This window comes from Saprolegnia parasitica, assembly GCF_000151545.1.
Source record: "Saprolegnia parasitica CBS 223.65 unplaced genomic scaffold supercont2.7, whole genome shotgun sequence".
Lineage (NCBI taxonomy): Eukaryota > Oomycota > Saprolegniomycetes > Saprolegniales > Saprolegniaceae > Saprolegnia > Saprolegnia parasitica.
Window position 1 is genome coordinate 622,963 of NW_012156401.1, and position 14,015 is coordinate 636,977.

Consider the following 14,015-nt stretch of genomic DNA (forward strand, 5'->3'; position numbering starts at 1 on the left):
TCGAAGCGGCATACAAACACCAAGATGAAGGCACGTGCGACGGGGCGGCTTCTAAATTTAGACATTCACCCAAGTCCGACAAACGAGGGCATCCATCGGATTCGCAAGCTACTTGTTGAAGCTCAAGAGTGCAGTGGCCAGGGATCTTTGAAGCATCATGGGCGCAGATGACGCAGCTGCGAAGCGCGCGACATTCCTCTCAGCGCGCCGCGTCCTCAAATCGTTGCACCTCGGCCGCGACTATGGCAGCGTCCGCGTGCTCGGGTCGCAGGCCGTCAACGCCGCGTCGCACGGCGTCTTGGGTGGCCTCTGCGTCCACAGCCTCAACCACACGCTCTTGGTCTGCGACGTGACCCATGCGTGCATTCGCGTGCTGGACGTACGGTCCCGCGCCGTGCTCCACTCGATCGGCAGCCGCGGCGGCAACCCTGGAAAATTCATCGAGCCCGTCGGCATTGCGCTGAATGCGCTGAATGGCCACTTTGCGGTCTCAGATGCCAAGCTCAACCGGATTCAAGTGTTCTCCATGCAGTACGAGCTACTCGGGCACTTTGGGAAGCCAGGCAATGACGCAGACGAGTTTCAGACTGTAGCGGGTCTGAGTTATACGCACGACGGTCGCCACTTGGTCATCGCCGACAAGGGCAACCACCGCGTCAAGATCGTGACACCGCAAGGACTGTTGGTGCGCATCATTGGCGAATTTGGTGACAAGAGCCACCAGTTCAACGTACGTCGAGAAGTCCCACTCTGGTCCATGGAGCCAGTGGCAGAGTAGGATGTGGTGAGAGGGGTCCGCCTCATCGTCTTCTTTCCACTTCGTGTAGTCACCCTGCGACGTGGCAGTCAACAAACGCGCCGAGCTCTTCGTTGCCGACCGCGAGAACAACCGCGTTAGCGTCTTCTCGCACCTCGGCGAGTTCATCCTCTACTGGTTCGTCCCAAGCCCGCACAGCGTCGCGATTGCGATAGAGGATGCGACCAGTGGCGACGCGGGCGACATTGTGGTCTGCGATGCGCAGCACCTGCGGGTGTTTTCGCAGACGGGGTTGCTCGCGCTCCAAGTGCTTCTGCCGGACACGACAGGTGTCGTGTACGCACAGAAACGCTTTCTTCTCACCCAATTGCCATCACTCGTGACATTCTGTGCACCCTACACGTACTAATCCTACGTCTGCACCAATCACCACGATTGACATGTCGTGGTCCAGGAGCGTTGCTGCCGGCGCGCTCACCATCTTGCCTGTCGCCGCGTTCGAGATGGTCTTGCAGTATCTCTCGTACCAGGATGCGATTCCGCTGCGTCAGACCAACCGGTGCGTCGTTGTCTTTTCTCTTTTCTTGGCGTTCGGATGACTAACACGTCGGTGTACTGTGTACTATGATAGGTTTTTCCATCGGACATGCAAACATCTCCGCGACACGTGGCAGCTCTTCCCGCTCACAATCGGCGAGTCGCCGCGGCGCCACTACGGTGTCCTTGTCGCAAAAGCCTCTGGCCTCAAAGCCATCCATGCCCTCTACGCAAAGTGGGGCGAGCAGTCGTACGCGGTCATTCCGCGGCCCGAGACGCACGGGCTCAGGTTTGCCTCGACGTTCCAAAGCGCAATCTGCGAACACTTTGGTCCGATGTTTTGGTTTCAGCACGAGCCGTCGCTTCTCATCATCTTCCAGTACTACGCTGACGCGGACAAAGTGCTTCGGCGCAAGGGCTTCATCGAGCTCGTCACAGTGCTCACCGAGATCCAAGCCAATGTCCTCGAGTGGCACCACTGCCGTGCCTTTGCCGACGCCCGTCGGTCGGTGCCAATGCGACGAAAACAATCTGTCTCGGGGCTCGAGCGACTTGAAGCGGCGCAGAATTACCAGCTCGATAAGCTCGTGTCCAAGCTAAAATCATTGGTTTAGAGCGCTTCGATGGCAAGCGAATGGGCGTGTCGACGGCTGGCTGTGGTGTCATGCACCTCCAACACTGAAGCAGCGTTGAACTAGCGACACATACAGGTACCATGGGCGAAAAGACCTGCAAACGCATCATCGCCCGTCGCCAAGGTTTGATGTACATGGGTCGCGGGCCTTGTATGTGGCCTTGGAGGATCAAACGCGCCGCCGCAGCAGCCACACAAGTCCGAGCTGTGGCGGATATACAGCGAGCTCGTGGCCCGCTGCAAGCTGCGTTCGACACAACGACGTCAGAATGATGGTCGAATGGATCTTCGCCGCAACTGTCGCGATTCCATTGGTCAAAATACAGCCAATGAAGCGTCGCGCAGAAATTTTGTTTTTGATTGACGCATTTCACATTCAACCCGCAGTAGGAAGAGCACCGTCAGCAGCCGTCTCGGTCGACCCCGAGGCCAACTTGAAGCTCTATGCGAGGTGCCAGGACGATGCCAATATGTATGCCCTCCCCGTCGCCAGAATTCGAGCATCCTTGCTTTCTGAAGAGACACATGAACGACGTTGCACCTTGTTTGCTGGCTTTTAAGCGCTTTGAGGACTGGGCTTTGCAACGAGCGGTCTGCTTTGAGACCTGCAACATGATAACGGCGATGATCGAGGAGCGTTGGGACGACGTACGCTTCAGCCTGCCGTCCGCGATCTCCAATGCCGCAAGATTGCAGCGCGCCGACGTCTTTAAGTGGCTTTGCAACCAGTAACCCACGGCCTGCTTTGACGCCTGCTATACTCTCACGCCCCTTCTCTACTACGTCTCCAGCGCCCCCAACCTGCGTGCTGCGACCCGCACGTATCTGACGATCAAGCCTAGCACGTCGACATAGAGCCAGGTTTGTCGATGGCTCATGGAGTCGACCCGCCGCGTCTACGGCTCTATCGTCCGCACCCTTCAAGAGTGCCTGCTTCTGTGCCTACGTTTCGTTCGGATCATTTTATGTTGCATGGCAGCTCTTTACGTGACTTGCGTACGGTCTGTGCTAGCAAAGCCAAAAATCATCTATCAAACCTTGGTACCACCAAGGGGATGAAATAATGTCGAGTCGTCAAAGCTACGTGTCGGTTCGATAAGAAGCTCGTGAGCGAGCTAGAGTCGATGGGTTCAAGGGGTCCGTTCCAATCCCAAGAGAAAGGAGGAATCAACGGTTGCGTACAGACCAGCAATGCAATGCCCGCCGTCCATGTGCCATGTGACGTCCGGTAGTGCTTCAAATGGCTCGAGCGTACGAGAGCAGCGGCGAGTCGATGGTCGTGACGCAAGGTTGCCGAGGTGGACACCAAGGTGCACTGCGCGCGCCGTCAGTACCCGACACATATACAGAAACGAACGACGCACGTGACGAGGTGTCGGAGACGCCGAGCACCTCATGCAGCTCGATCGTCGACTCAAGCAGGCGGCCGTTGTGCACAAAGCAAATCGAGACAGCGTCCACGACGACCGGCTTGGAGCACATATTGGCAATCGATAGCGTCACCTATATCATGACAAGAAGCATCACTGCGCAAAGAGGTGCTGGAAATGTACGAGCGCGTCTGGATGCACAAGCGTCTTCATGGCGGCGTTGGCTTCGCAGAGCATTATTTCGAGAACTACATCCATCCATGAGGTGTAAGAAGATACGCAGAAGCACGTACTCGATGGTTCGCTGTCGCGTCGCGCCTTGCTCTGCGTAGAGCTCAGCCACCTAATGCAATGAACATGCATGACCATGCAGCACCTTGATTAACGACCCGGCGGCGTCGCAGCGCTCCATGTCCATCCACCGAAAGAGGATCAGCGCCGCCGTCGAGAACGTCTTCCACTACGTCATTAGAAGGATGCGTCGGTCGCTGCATCATGGGAAGGAAGGATGGATCGTACCAAGAGCTCGTGGGCGAGCACGAGGTTGTGCACGTCGTCGAGGAGGACGCAGCGCTCAAACATCTTGTTGGCGCTTGTACTTGTCGAGTCTGACACATGGAGCGCCGCCGCATGGAGATCGATTTGACCGCGGATGGTATTGGTCTCTTGGCGGACGCGGTCGCTCGAGGTCGGGAAGAGGTCGCGGAAGGCGTCGATAGCAGTTCCGAGGCTTGCATGGAGGGCGTCGTCGACTTCCAGAAGTGCCCGGAGCTACATCCGCTGGATGAACCACCATCCTGGATGATTCACACACACAGACCTCGTCTTCCACTCGGTTCTCCATGCTCCTTCTTCCGGGCGCGATTGAAAATGAAGATCGAGCCCTAGTTCAAAGCAGGAAGGTGGCGTGATTCAAGTCAGATTAGGATTAGGATGAGGCAATGTCCGAATCGGGATGATGATCTTGGTCGTGAGCTGGCGATCGCAGGTTGCACTTTCGATTACATCAAATTCTTGCGACCGCTCATGCATCTACCTTCTCCATAGAAGTACCAAGATCGCAACTGTAATGCAAAGTAGATGAAGAAGGCATACCACAGCAGTGTGCTCCCGAGAAAACGATGGGCCGCAAGCCTGCATCGATGTGTCGAGCAGTGTCGACAGTATCGATACGAGTTCACGGCGCCACGTTTTCAGTGCAGCACACTGTAAGTAGTTAGTAGACTGTCCACTGGAAGGTTGATCTACGGAGGTCGTCTACTCGTCCAGCGACTACAAGCGCCAGCATTGCAACATCAATTGGGATGCATGTCGCGATGTACCTCGATGACACGGCGTCAGCCAAGCGCCTTCTCGAGCATTTCAGCCTACCAAATAGCATACATCATGTGATCATATTTCGCCGAGTCGTACCCGATGCGAGAAATTGATGTCTATGGAGCCCATGTCCTGGAGTGGGGCTCGCCGTCGACTTGGACAGGCAGCAACTCACAAAGCTTGAGCTTGATCGACATGCCTTGGCAGACGCGCGTGGCGCTGGCGAGTCCGAGCTAGTATACAGAACATTGGTAGCCAGCGCAGAGAAAACGAGCAGCACGATACGTGAATGGCGCCCTGCTGAATCGTGCTGCCGACAGCCACGACATCGAGGAGGCCGTCGTCCATAGCGGTCGGGTGGAACGCCGTGCGCTGGCCTTGCGCGTCCTATGGCAGGCATTCGTCGTTTGACGAGATAGCATCGAATACCGGCTGGCCATAGGCGGGCGTAGCATCATTGCGCCAAAGCTTGGTGCCGCCAGCCTATATTCGATTCACAAAACATGACGACAGGGGGTAGACAAGTAAGTAGTTTGTACGTAGCTGTCGATGTTGGTGACGATGACCGCTTCCGTGTCGTCGGGGAGCTTGATGCGCTGGCCGTCGCAATACAGCTTGATCTTGGTCTCGAGATTGGCGCACGTCGGCGCGGCCAGGTTCTTGGCACCGTACTATATACCATGCTGCAGTACACATACCAGTAGCCACGAAGCGCATCGACGTACCCCGGCGTACCAGACCTTGTTGGTCGATTGGTTTGCAAAGAGCCAAGGCCAATTCTTGCGCTTCTCGTGAAACTCGAGCGCCACCTGCGCGTCGACACCGACGCCTACGTATGGACGTGAAATGACCGAGAAAGCAGGCGCGTTACTAAAGTAGTTCTGGAGTGTGCTCGTCTTCCGCCCGGTCATGGTAATGCGCCAGCAATCCAGGGCGCGCGTGCCGGCGTTGGCAATGTCGCGCAACGTGTCTACGGCAATAACATCGCCAGCTTGAGCATGCGTCAAGCGCAAGGCGTCGTCGTACCAGAGATGGGCTACGCAGCATCAATATAGGCTATCGTAAAGGTAGGATATACCCCACGAGCGTAGCCACCGCCCCAGTTCAAGGAGCGCGCCAGGTCGTTGCCCGTACCGAGCGGCAGGATCGCGACAGGGGGCTGAAAATGGAGCTGATTCTCTTCCACGAGATTGCGGATCGCGCCGAGCACCTATGCGTGATACATACATACCCCACAAAAGAAGACAAGAGAATGCACCCAGCCCACGGTGCCATCGCCGCCGCACACGACGATCTTGAGGCCTTGCACGTGGCGAAACTGGATGAGCGCGCTTCGCGGACCGCCCGAGGCATGCAAATCGTAGATCTAACCCAATCACACGAGTGTGGCGGGAGCAGTAGGCGCACCTGAAGCGGGTTGAGATGCTTGAGATATTGCTGCACGACGTAAGCGCCTTGCTGGCCGCCGCTTTTGCCGTTGATAAACACTGCATTTTCACGGTCATGCATGGCAAATAGGTTCATGCATCGTACCCAGGAGTGGTGTCGTCGTGCGCGGTGCTTGGATCGTGTACGGCTGCACATCGTCGACGTCGTCGTCCAGGATGACGATCGGGTTGGTTGCCGTCCTACGCGATCGTCCGGATGTGGGCTCCATCTCGCAGGATGCAAGGTACCCCGTAACGGGCGCGTGTCGGACGACCGTCGCCGAGCCAAAGATGCGAATCAAATTCCTACAGAAAAGGACAGTGTGGGCTCAAAACGTGTGATGTACATGATCGCCTGTTGCGACAGCGCAGCCGGCTGCGTGGTGTTGGCAGCTGCTACCGACGTGTCTTGCGTCTTCACCGACGTCGGCGCCAAGACGAGGCGACGGTGCGGCCCGTAGCCGCACGTCTGGGTGCGACCGCACGCTGCGTGCACCACGTCACGGCACCACGCGCACTGGAACGAGGTCGTTCGGAAGCACGAGGCGTCGCAAATCGCACAATAGCTGCCCGAGTCGAAGTTGTTCTTGACCCACAAATGGGAGTCGTGGGTCGCGTTGGCGGCGACTTTGCACCGGCAGCCTTGGTCGCCGCCCGATGGCCAAAGAGCGCAGCCTTCGTGCGCCTTCTTGCCGCAGACGTCGCATGCGAGGACGAAGCGCCACGCGTTGTTCGCGACCGAGTCGCACACGTTGCACCAATGAGGTCTATCCAGGCGACATGAGACCCACGTTCATCGGCAGACGATGCACATGTACCCGGCGCGGTCTTCGAGGCGCCACTGGTGACGGCCGAGGACGTAGGGCTTACCTTGGTAGCGGTGCTTGAGGCACCAGAGGCAGATGGTCCGCGCGACGACGACAGCGATGACAGCGGCGACGACGACGGCGATGGTCGTGTTCATGCTTGGCCGTGGGAGCAAATTGAAAAATGAGCCTTCTCTGTCCGGATACGCATCCGGATGATTCGCCATCTGACGTGGCAGTCTGTACGGCGAGAACCCTCGAGCGAAATAAACAACGTCCGTCGCAAGGACCACGGAGCGCGTAACCACAGTCCCCACTGGTATATATGCAACTGTGTTTGCGCGTCCACAAACGTCTGTCGTCATGCCTTGCTCTGTAAAACTACCTGCGACCGAGCGAGCGCCCCACTGCATTTGATAGCCCCATACATGTATCCTTTTTATGAGGCTGCAAGCTCGTATTTGGGGGTCTTATCACATGTTGTACTCGACCGAGGACCGCTTCGTCGGCAGCGACTTGGATTTGACGCGCCGAACGATTTCAGCGAGAAGAATGTCGCGCTGTGTCCATGTGATGATCTTGGAATGGCCCGCCCAATCCAGCGTCTAGATCCAGTAACATTGCAGAAACTGGATACGAAGGTAGGACAAAATGAGTACCTCTGCGACCTGGCGGGCGACCGTGTCGCGCTCTTCGATCGTCTTGCCGAGCATAAAGGCCTAGGAGACATCCGCCTTGTTTTCGTCCCGGTACACGAAGCATCCAAGTCGTACCTGGTGGAAGAACGAAATGTCAATGTCGCATGCGTCTTGCATGCGCGGCTCGCCGTCAATCTGAATCGGGAGTCGCTCGAGGAGCTTGATTTCAATGTGCTTGCATTGACAGAGACGAATTGCTTTCGAAAGCCCGACCTAGCACCCCATGAGCATACATACCTCCGTCGTTCCTACACACGATACCTGGAGCTGGCCCAAATGAAGGGTGCCAGTGACAGCCACGACATCCAGCAGACCATCTTGCATCGAGGCAGGTCCAAAAAGCGTTGCTGGCCCTGCTATAGCCGCACTGCATCCTCCAATCTACCAAGGACGAGGTGTACCGGCTGCATAAACGTATATTCGTTGTCGACGTCGACGTCGTGCCACAGCACCGAGCCGCCGCCCTACGCCCATCCATATTGGTTTCATTCCAGACAGGCAAACGAGAGTACGTACATAGCTGTTGATGTTGGCGACGATGACGCCTTCGATACCCGACGGCAGCGCGATGGGCTCGCCATCGCACACAAGCTGGATCTTGGTTTCGAGATTGGCGCACGTCCGCGTGATAAAGTTCTTGGCGCCAAACTACGTGCAGAACAACGTCAGCAAGGCGCGTCGATTCTGTCTGCGGTCCGTACCCGGCTGTACCAGAGCTTGTTGATAAACTGACTCATAAAGAGCGCTGGCGACCGCTCGCGCTGCTCGTGAAACTCGAGTGCCACTTGAGCGTCGACACCGACGCCTACGTTAGATATGTAAAAAAGAAATCCAAAAGTCGCCACGTACCAAAGTAGTTGTTGAGCACACAGTGCTTGGCACCGTTGAGGTCGACGCGCCAGCGGTCGAGGAGGCACGTGTGCGCATTCTCGAGGTCCGAGAGGATGTCTATACCCAATGTATTAGCACCCACGACAACGAAGCGCAGTAAAGTCAAGTACCGCTAATGCGCTATACAAAACAGCGATATGAGTAAAGGCAACACAAGGTGAGACGCGTAGTACCTGGTCCGAGTAGCCGCCGCCCCAGCCCAAAATACGCGCGAGGTCATTGCCCGTGCCAAGCGGCAAGATCGCCACGGGAGGTTGACGCAGCAAGCCCTGTGCCACGAGCTCATCGATCGTGCCAAGCACCTAGAAACAATCGCCGCTGACAACCAAGTACCAAGAGCGAGCGATCACACCCAGCCGACCGTGCCGTCGCCGCCACACACGAGGATCTGAAGCGCCGTCACGTGTCGAAACTGCAGCAAAGGCGGACGAGGACCACCGGGCACCGAGAGGTCATAAATCTAACAATAAGAGCATTTCTGCCAACTGGTAGACGAGACCCGAAATCAAAATACCTGAAGGGGATTGAGCCACTTGCGCAGCTGTCGAAGAACGTAGACGCCCATTTGACCGCCACTGCGGCTGTTGATAAAGACTACGAAATGATATATGCAGCATCGAAATGGGGACCTTGGACGGGTACCCAAGAGCGGCGTCGATCCGATGGGCTGCTCGATAACATACGGCAGCATCTCGTCTGTATCGACTTCAACGACCTCGGTCGTTGTGGCTCTATTACATCCTGCGTCCAGCCACAAGCTAGAATGTAGAGAAGACGCGTACCCTGCCGACGGCGGCGGCGTGATGCTCGTTTCGGTCGCCCGGCGTTGGCGGACCGTGCTAGCATGCCAGATCAGCACCAATAGGCCGAGCGCATCGCACGTACCCGGAGCGCGTCTTCATCGGCGACGCATCGTCGTCCCTACAGATCGATATCAGACATGCTGCTGGAGAGCGCGAGCAAACGTCGTTGCTAGCTTGCTCGAGGACGACGACCGGTGCTGGAGCGCGCGCGACTTGATTTTCTGCACCGCCGACTTGACCGACGAGAGCACGGTCGGCTTGGGCTGGATGCGGATCGATGAGGGCGGCAGGATGAGGCGCTCGTGCGGGCCATAGTCACAGGCAGGGCTAATGCCGCCGTTGTGAAAGCACGTCTCGTGGACGCGGCGATGGCACCACGCGCACTGGATCGCCGAGAGCGCGAGGATGCTGCCGCAGAAGAGGCCGCAGATGTCGCACGTGTCGAGCGGATCGATGTTGCCTTTGACCCACGCATGCTGCTCGAGCGCACGCGCGTCCGAGTCGATGGGCACGGCCGCGACCTTGCAGGCGCAGCGCTCCGGCAGGCCGCCGCCGCGCAGGTACAGCAGCGCGCAGCGGCCATGGGCCGTGATGCCGCAGATGTCGCAGCTCACCACGTTGCTGCGGATGCCGTAGGCCACGGACTCGCAGATGTTGCACCAGTGCGGCCTAGCCACACACACCTGAGGCGCGAAAATGGAGGCGCTTGGTCGTACCCGGCGCGGTTGTTGCTGCGCCACTGGTGGACGCCGAGGACGTACGGTCCGTCTTGGAAGCTAATGGTGCTGAAGAAGAGCACGAGGCGGTTCGCGCAGAGGTAGAACGCGATGATGGCGGCCAGCGCGCCGGCGATCGAGAGGACCCACGACATGGCCAATTCCAAGTTGCGTGTTCTTAGTGCGTGGCTGCTGCCTCCGGAAGACAACTCCGGCACCCACATTTGAAACTGTCACGCCGAGCGGTGACGTGGCCGCGTCGACAACGATGGTCGGCCGGCCAAGATGGTCACATTGCCCTTTGCTCTGCGCGCGTCCAGACGCCAAGGGACCGTCAGGAGGCTCGTAGGCCGGGAAAGCACGATGACGCGACAGGTCCTCTGATTACGCAATAATCGAGGCGCGGCGGGGACCGCGTCACGGTGTCGCGTCACGCCGACGCCGCCGAGGACGCGATCCGGCCTCGTTGAAGGCGCCTCGCAGCAACCGGATCACGTTATTAGGAGCGTAGCTATAGGGGCGACTTTTGTGTACTATCGTTCGAATGGAAATGCTCTTGCTGCAGGGCGGCAAGGGCAACGCGATGCAGGATTATGCTTCTGTATATTGACATTGGTACTCGAACCGAGAGGTTAGAGAGGTTAGAGGGGTTAGAGAGGTTACTCGACGCAGGCTGCCGTAGCTAAGAGGGCTTCTTGGATAAATCTATAGGGTCCATAGTACAAGAAAAGGGACGTAAACACGTCACTTAATGCGTACGGGGTGATGTCGCCGTCGAGCACCGCCGACGTATTCGACTTGGAGACGTTGGTGCGATGGTCCTTGACCATCTACAGGGCCAGTCGTAAACTTAGCGTCGTTATGGCGGTAATGACCTTGTACGGGTGCAGCACATACGAGCGAATCTACCGTGTCATAAGCTTGTCATTTCAATCCAGGAATTGATTTTCGTCGTACTTGGCTGCCCCAGCCGTTGTCACCAAGGCCTTGCGTATACTTGCGCCGCTCGTTTTCCCTGCACATGACCATATTATGTTTCGCGACGTCGACATGGCAACCCACTGGTCGATGAGCTCGAGCTGCAGAAGACGCGCGCGTAGCATTTCCATCGCCGTGTCCTTGTTGCGGTGTTGCGACCGGTCCGATTGACACTGCACAACGATGTTTGTCGGCAAGTGCGTGATCCGAATCGCGCTCTCCGTCTTGTTGACGTGCTACAAAGATAAGGCAATATGGACAGACAGCTAGAAGAGGAGGTTGCGTACTTGGCCACCCGGTCCCGACGCGCGGTACGTGTCGATGCGCAGGTCTTTGACATCAATGCGAATATCACTCGCACCTGCAGTCCCACACATATTGCCATGACGCCTCGTCACTATGCAAGCACCTGGGATCGCCGCCGCCAGCGGAAAGACGCGGACTTGCGCAAACGACGTGTGACGTCGCGACTACACATTGCACTCAGTGCTCGGCACTGTATGGGAGTTTCAAGTACCGCGCTGTCGAAGGGCGAAATGCGAACGAGCCGATGGACGCCGGCTTCGGTGCGCGTCCAGCCGTACGCGTAGCTACCTACCCATGCTTTCCGTTAAAGAAGAGAGATGATAGAGATGCCATATACCGTCGAGTCGCAAGCACACGGACCGGTATCCTGCTTCGTCGCCGGGCACTGCATTCACGAGTTCGGCTAGAGAAGGCGATATGACCCCATTTCTAAGCTATATGGGAAGACGCACTTGCAAACCCTTGGTCGGTACCCCAACGCATGTACATGCGCAGCAACATGTCGACCCAGTCGCAGCTCTCGGTACCGCCTACATGGTCAACCACTTAAACGAATCCTGGATATCGCGACGTAGTCTACCGGCTCCAGCGTGGATTTCGAGAAAGCACGACGACGGGTCGGCGGGCTCGGACATGAGGAGCTCGGCGCGGAGCTTCTTGGCCGACATCGACGCCGTCGCCACGGACGCAACGCAGCCCGCAACAACGTCCTCTTCGTTTTCCTCCAGCGCCAGATCTACTTTTGCTTGTGGTGCGTGTTGTGCAGGTGGCAATGCGTACCAAAGAGCTCCTTGGTCTCGTCGAGCGTCTGTTGTAGCTGGTCGGCCATTGCGTCGCGCTTCTCGAGAACACTGAGCTGCTGCAGGAGCTTCGCAGCGTTGGCGGCGTCGTCCCAGAGCGTATTGGATTGCGAGGCGACGCGAAGCTGTGCAAGCGCAGTCGTGTGCGAGGGCGACGCGAGCACCTTGGCGATGAGCGCCACGTCTGTGCTCGTAGCGTCGTGCGTCGACCAAAAGTCTGCAATCATGGCCTTCGTTGCACGGTCGACGTCGTCGGAGCTGAACCATGCGCGCCGAGCGCCGACGAGCATGCTGCGCGGCCAAGCGCGGGTCATGCGCCGCTGGACGACCCACATGATAACGCTGCACTAATCCGGATCCGTCCTCTATTTCGGCATTGCCATTCGCCTTATCCGGATGTGCCACATACAAGCTGCTCAGGTGCCGCGAGCAAGGGTGGAGCCAGCGACAAATCCCATGGAGTGCAATGTCGGGACATCAATAATGACATGTTGTGGAACGCAGCGCCCACGGCTTGATGGCGCTTGCAAGTTGGACGAGTGCAACATCCTCGCCTGTCGAGGTCTTTATATTCGGCATAGACGCCGCAAATAAGTCCAGGATTTATTGAAATGAGGTCCAAACGCACTGTGATTGGTGCGATTAGTCTTCGTCCGCGATCTTCTTGGCAATCATGACGGTACCGTCCACCGTGTAGGTAAGGATGTCCATGTGAAGCTTGCGAGCCGACTGGGCGTGGAGAGCATCAAATGCGCGAGGTGCGTTCGCGCCAAAGTCGTTGCCCCACACCAAGAGCTTCTTGAGACCACTGCTGTCATTGCGCAGAACACCGTGCGCCAGGCGCGCGAGGCCGTCGTCTTCGATCGAGTTGTACCCGAGACAGAGTGTCTCCAGCGTCTCGGACGCGCTGAGCACGGTTTCGAAAGCTTTTGCGCCTTCGTCGGTCATGCGGTTGGCCGTCAAATCGAGCTCGACGATGCGCGACCCGCTCAGTAGCAGCGCGGCGAGGGCTTCCGAGCCAAAGCCGCCAATCTTGTTGGCGCGCAAGTGCAAACTCGTGAGTGTCTTGTTGTCAAGTAAGCGCTCAGCGAGGACTTGGGCGCCAATGTCCGAGATGTGGTGTTTGCACAGACTCACATGCGTGAGCGTCGAGTTGTTCTGGAGCATCTTCCCGAGGTGCTGGAGTGCCTCTTCCTCGAGCGTACGCAAGAGCGGGTTGTCCAAATTGATACTGGATATGCTCTCGTTGAGGGACAAGGCGGTGGCCATGGCGATGAGGCTGCCGTGGCCCAAGTCCGTGTCGCCTATGTCGAGCGCCTCGAGGCACGTGTTGCCTTCGAGCATCTCGGCGACAAACATGCCGCCTTCGTTGCCCATGGGGTTGCGCCGGAGGTTGAGCGACTTGATCGTCTTGTTGTTGCGCAGTGCTGTGCACAAGATGGAGATGCAGTCGCTATTGATCTCGTTTCCGCTCAAGTCGACGCGCACCAGCACGCACTTGTACCCATCCACGGTGTTCTAGCGCGACATGGCATGAGTGATCGACCGACATCGCCGACATGAAGACTACGAGAAAGAGCTTGGCGAGTGCGCGGATGGCGCTCAAATGCGCTTCGGGATCGGCCTCGTCGACTTCGCCGATGCGGTTTTGCTGTAAATCGATGGCCTCGAGGTCCGTGACTTCGGTCGAGAGGAGGCTCGTCGCGAGCGTGAGCACGTCGGCATTCGTCACGCGCGACGCAAAGTTCTGGACCGTGTTGCCTGGAAGGATGAGTCCCGCGTTGCCAGTTGTTGTTTCCTATATGGGAATACTGTCAGCCAAGTCGAGGAGCTCCCTGACGGCGACGCACCCTGCTGCTCATCCTGCACGCAATTGGCAAACCAGCGCCCAGTTACGGTCGGTTTCGTAATTCCACGATCATGTCCAAGAAGCAAGCGCCGGCGACAGTCGAGGTCGAGGAGACACCGGTCGAGA

The 14,015-nt window shown here is 57.6% G+C and overlaps 6 protein-coding genes across 6 annotated transcripts; 1 reads left to right on the forward strand and 5 right to left on the reverse strand.

Moving 5' to 3' along the window:
* The first annotated feature begins 68 nt into the window (after positions 1-68).
* Positions 69-2,080, forward strand: SPRG_02958 (hypothetical protein). Its single transcript, XM_012341542.1, has 5 exons — positions 69-730; positions 828-1,159; positions 1,212-1,316; positions 1,389-2,004; positions 2,053-2,080. The coding sequence occupies exons 1-4, from the start codon at positions 158-160 to the stop codon at positions 1,906-1,908; spliced, it is 1,530 nt and encodes a 509-aa protein (XP_012196932.1). The 5' UTR covers positions 69-157; the 3' UTR covers positions 1,909-2,004; positions 2,053-2,080.
* Positions 2,081-2,911: 831 nt separating this feature from the next.
* Positions 2,912-4,142, reverse strand: SPRG_22113 (hypothetical protein; the record flags this gene model as incomplete). The annotated part of the gene is made up of 9 exons (XM_012341682.1): positions 2,912-2,956; positions 3,013-3,043; positions 3,111-3,243; positions 3,293-3,431; positions 3,482-3,546; positions 3,578-3,641; positions 3,675-3,758; positions 3,818-4,069; positions 4,119-4,142. The coding sequence occupies 9 exons, from the start codon at positions 4,140-4,142 to the stop codon at positions 2,912-2,914; spliced, it is 837 nt and encodes a 278-aa protein (XP_012197072.1).
* A 493-nt stretch (positions 4,143-4,635) lies between these two features.
* On the reverse strand, positions 4,636-7,006 carry SPRG_22114 (hypothetical protein; the record flags this gene model as incomplete). The annotated part of the gene is made up of 16 exons (XM_012341683.1): positions 4,636-4,665; positions 4,712-4,731; positions 4,791-4,848; positions 4,901-5,002; positions 5,045-5,098; positions 5,155-5,286; positions 5,341-5,444; positions 5,487-5,585; positions 5,642-5,651; positions 5,694-5,825; positions 5,874-5,981; positions 6,023-6,102; positions 6,149-6,243; positions 6,292-6,348; positions 6,390-6,809; positions 6,861-7,006. 16 exons carry the CDS (start codon positions 7,004-7,006, stop codon positions 4,636-4,638), a joined length of 1,647 nt encoding a protein of 548 aa, XP_012197073.1.
* Positions 7,007-7,281: 275 nt separating this feature from the next.
* SPRG_02961 (hypothetical protein) lies at positions 7,282-10,111 on the reverse strand (the record flags this gene model as incomplete). Its single annotated transcript, XM_012341543.1, has 16 exons — positions 7,282-7,453; positions 7,508-7,567; positions 7,622-7,759; positions 7,808-7,902; positions 7,948-8,010; positions 8,063-8,194; positions 8,248-8,351; positions 8,396-8,494; positions 8,548-8,557; positions 8,611-8,739; positions 8,790-8,897; positions 8,952-9,031; positions 9,080-9,276; positions 9,323-9,358; positions 9,403-9,909; positions 9,957-10,111. 16 exons carry the CDS (start codon positions 10,109-10,111, stop codon positions 7,288-7,290), a joined length of 2,079 nt encoding a protein of 692 aa, XP_012196933.1. The 3' UTR covers positions 7,282-7,287.
* Positions 10,112-10,551: 440 nt separating this feature from the next.
* On the reverse strand, positions 10,552-12,330 carry SPRG_02962 (peptide chain release factor 2; the record flags this gene model as incomplete). The annotated part of the gene is made up of 12 exons (XM_012341544.1): positions 10,552-10,661; positions 10,716-10,786; positions 10,832-10,861; positions 10,914-10,971; positions 11,019-11,170; positions 11,222-11,295; positions 11,344-11,404; positions 11,452-11,528; positions 11,578-11,643; positions 11,693-11,770; positions 11,821-11,976; positions 12,021-12,330. The coding sequence occupies 12 exons, from the start codon at positions 12,328-12,330 to the stop codon at positions 10,616-10,618; spliced, it is 1,179 nt and encodes a 392-aa protein (XP_012196934.1). The 3' UTR covers positions 10,552-10,615.
* A 304-nt stretch (positions 12,331-12,634) lies between these two features.
* Positions 12,635-13,957, reverse strand: SPRG_02963 (hypothetical protein). Its single transcript, XM_012341545.1, has 3 exons — positions 13,891-13,957; positions 13,611-13,838; positions 12,635-13,558 (listed from the first exon to the last, which is right to left on the reverse strand). Exons 1-3 carry the CDS (start codon positions 13,900-13,902, stop codon positions 12,683-12,685), a joined length of 1,116 nt encoding a protein of 371 aa, XP_012196935.1. The 5' UTR covers positions 13,903-13,957; the 3' UTR covers positions 12,635-12,682.
* Positions 13,958-14,015: the final 58 nt, after the last annotated feature.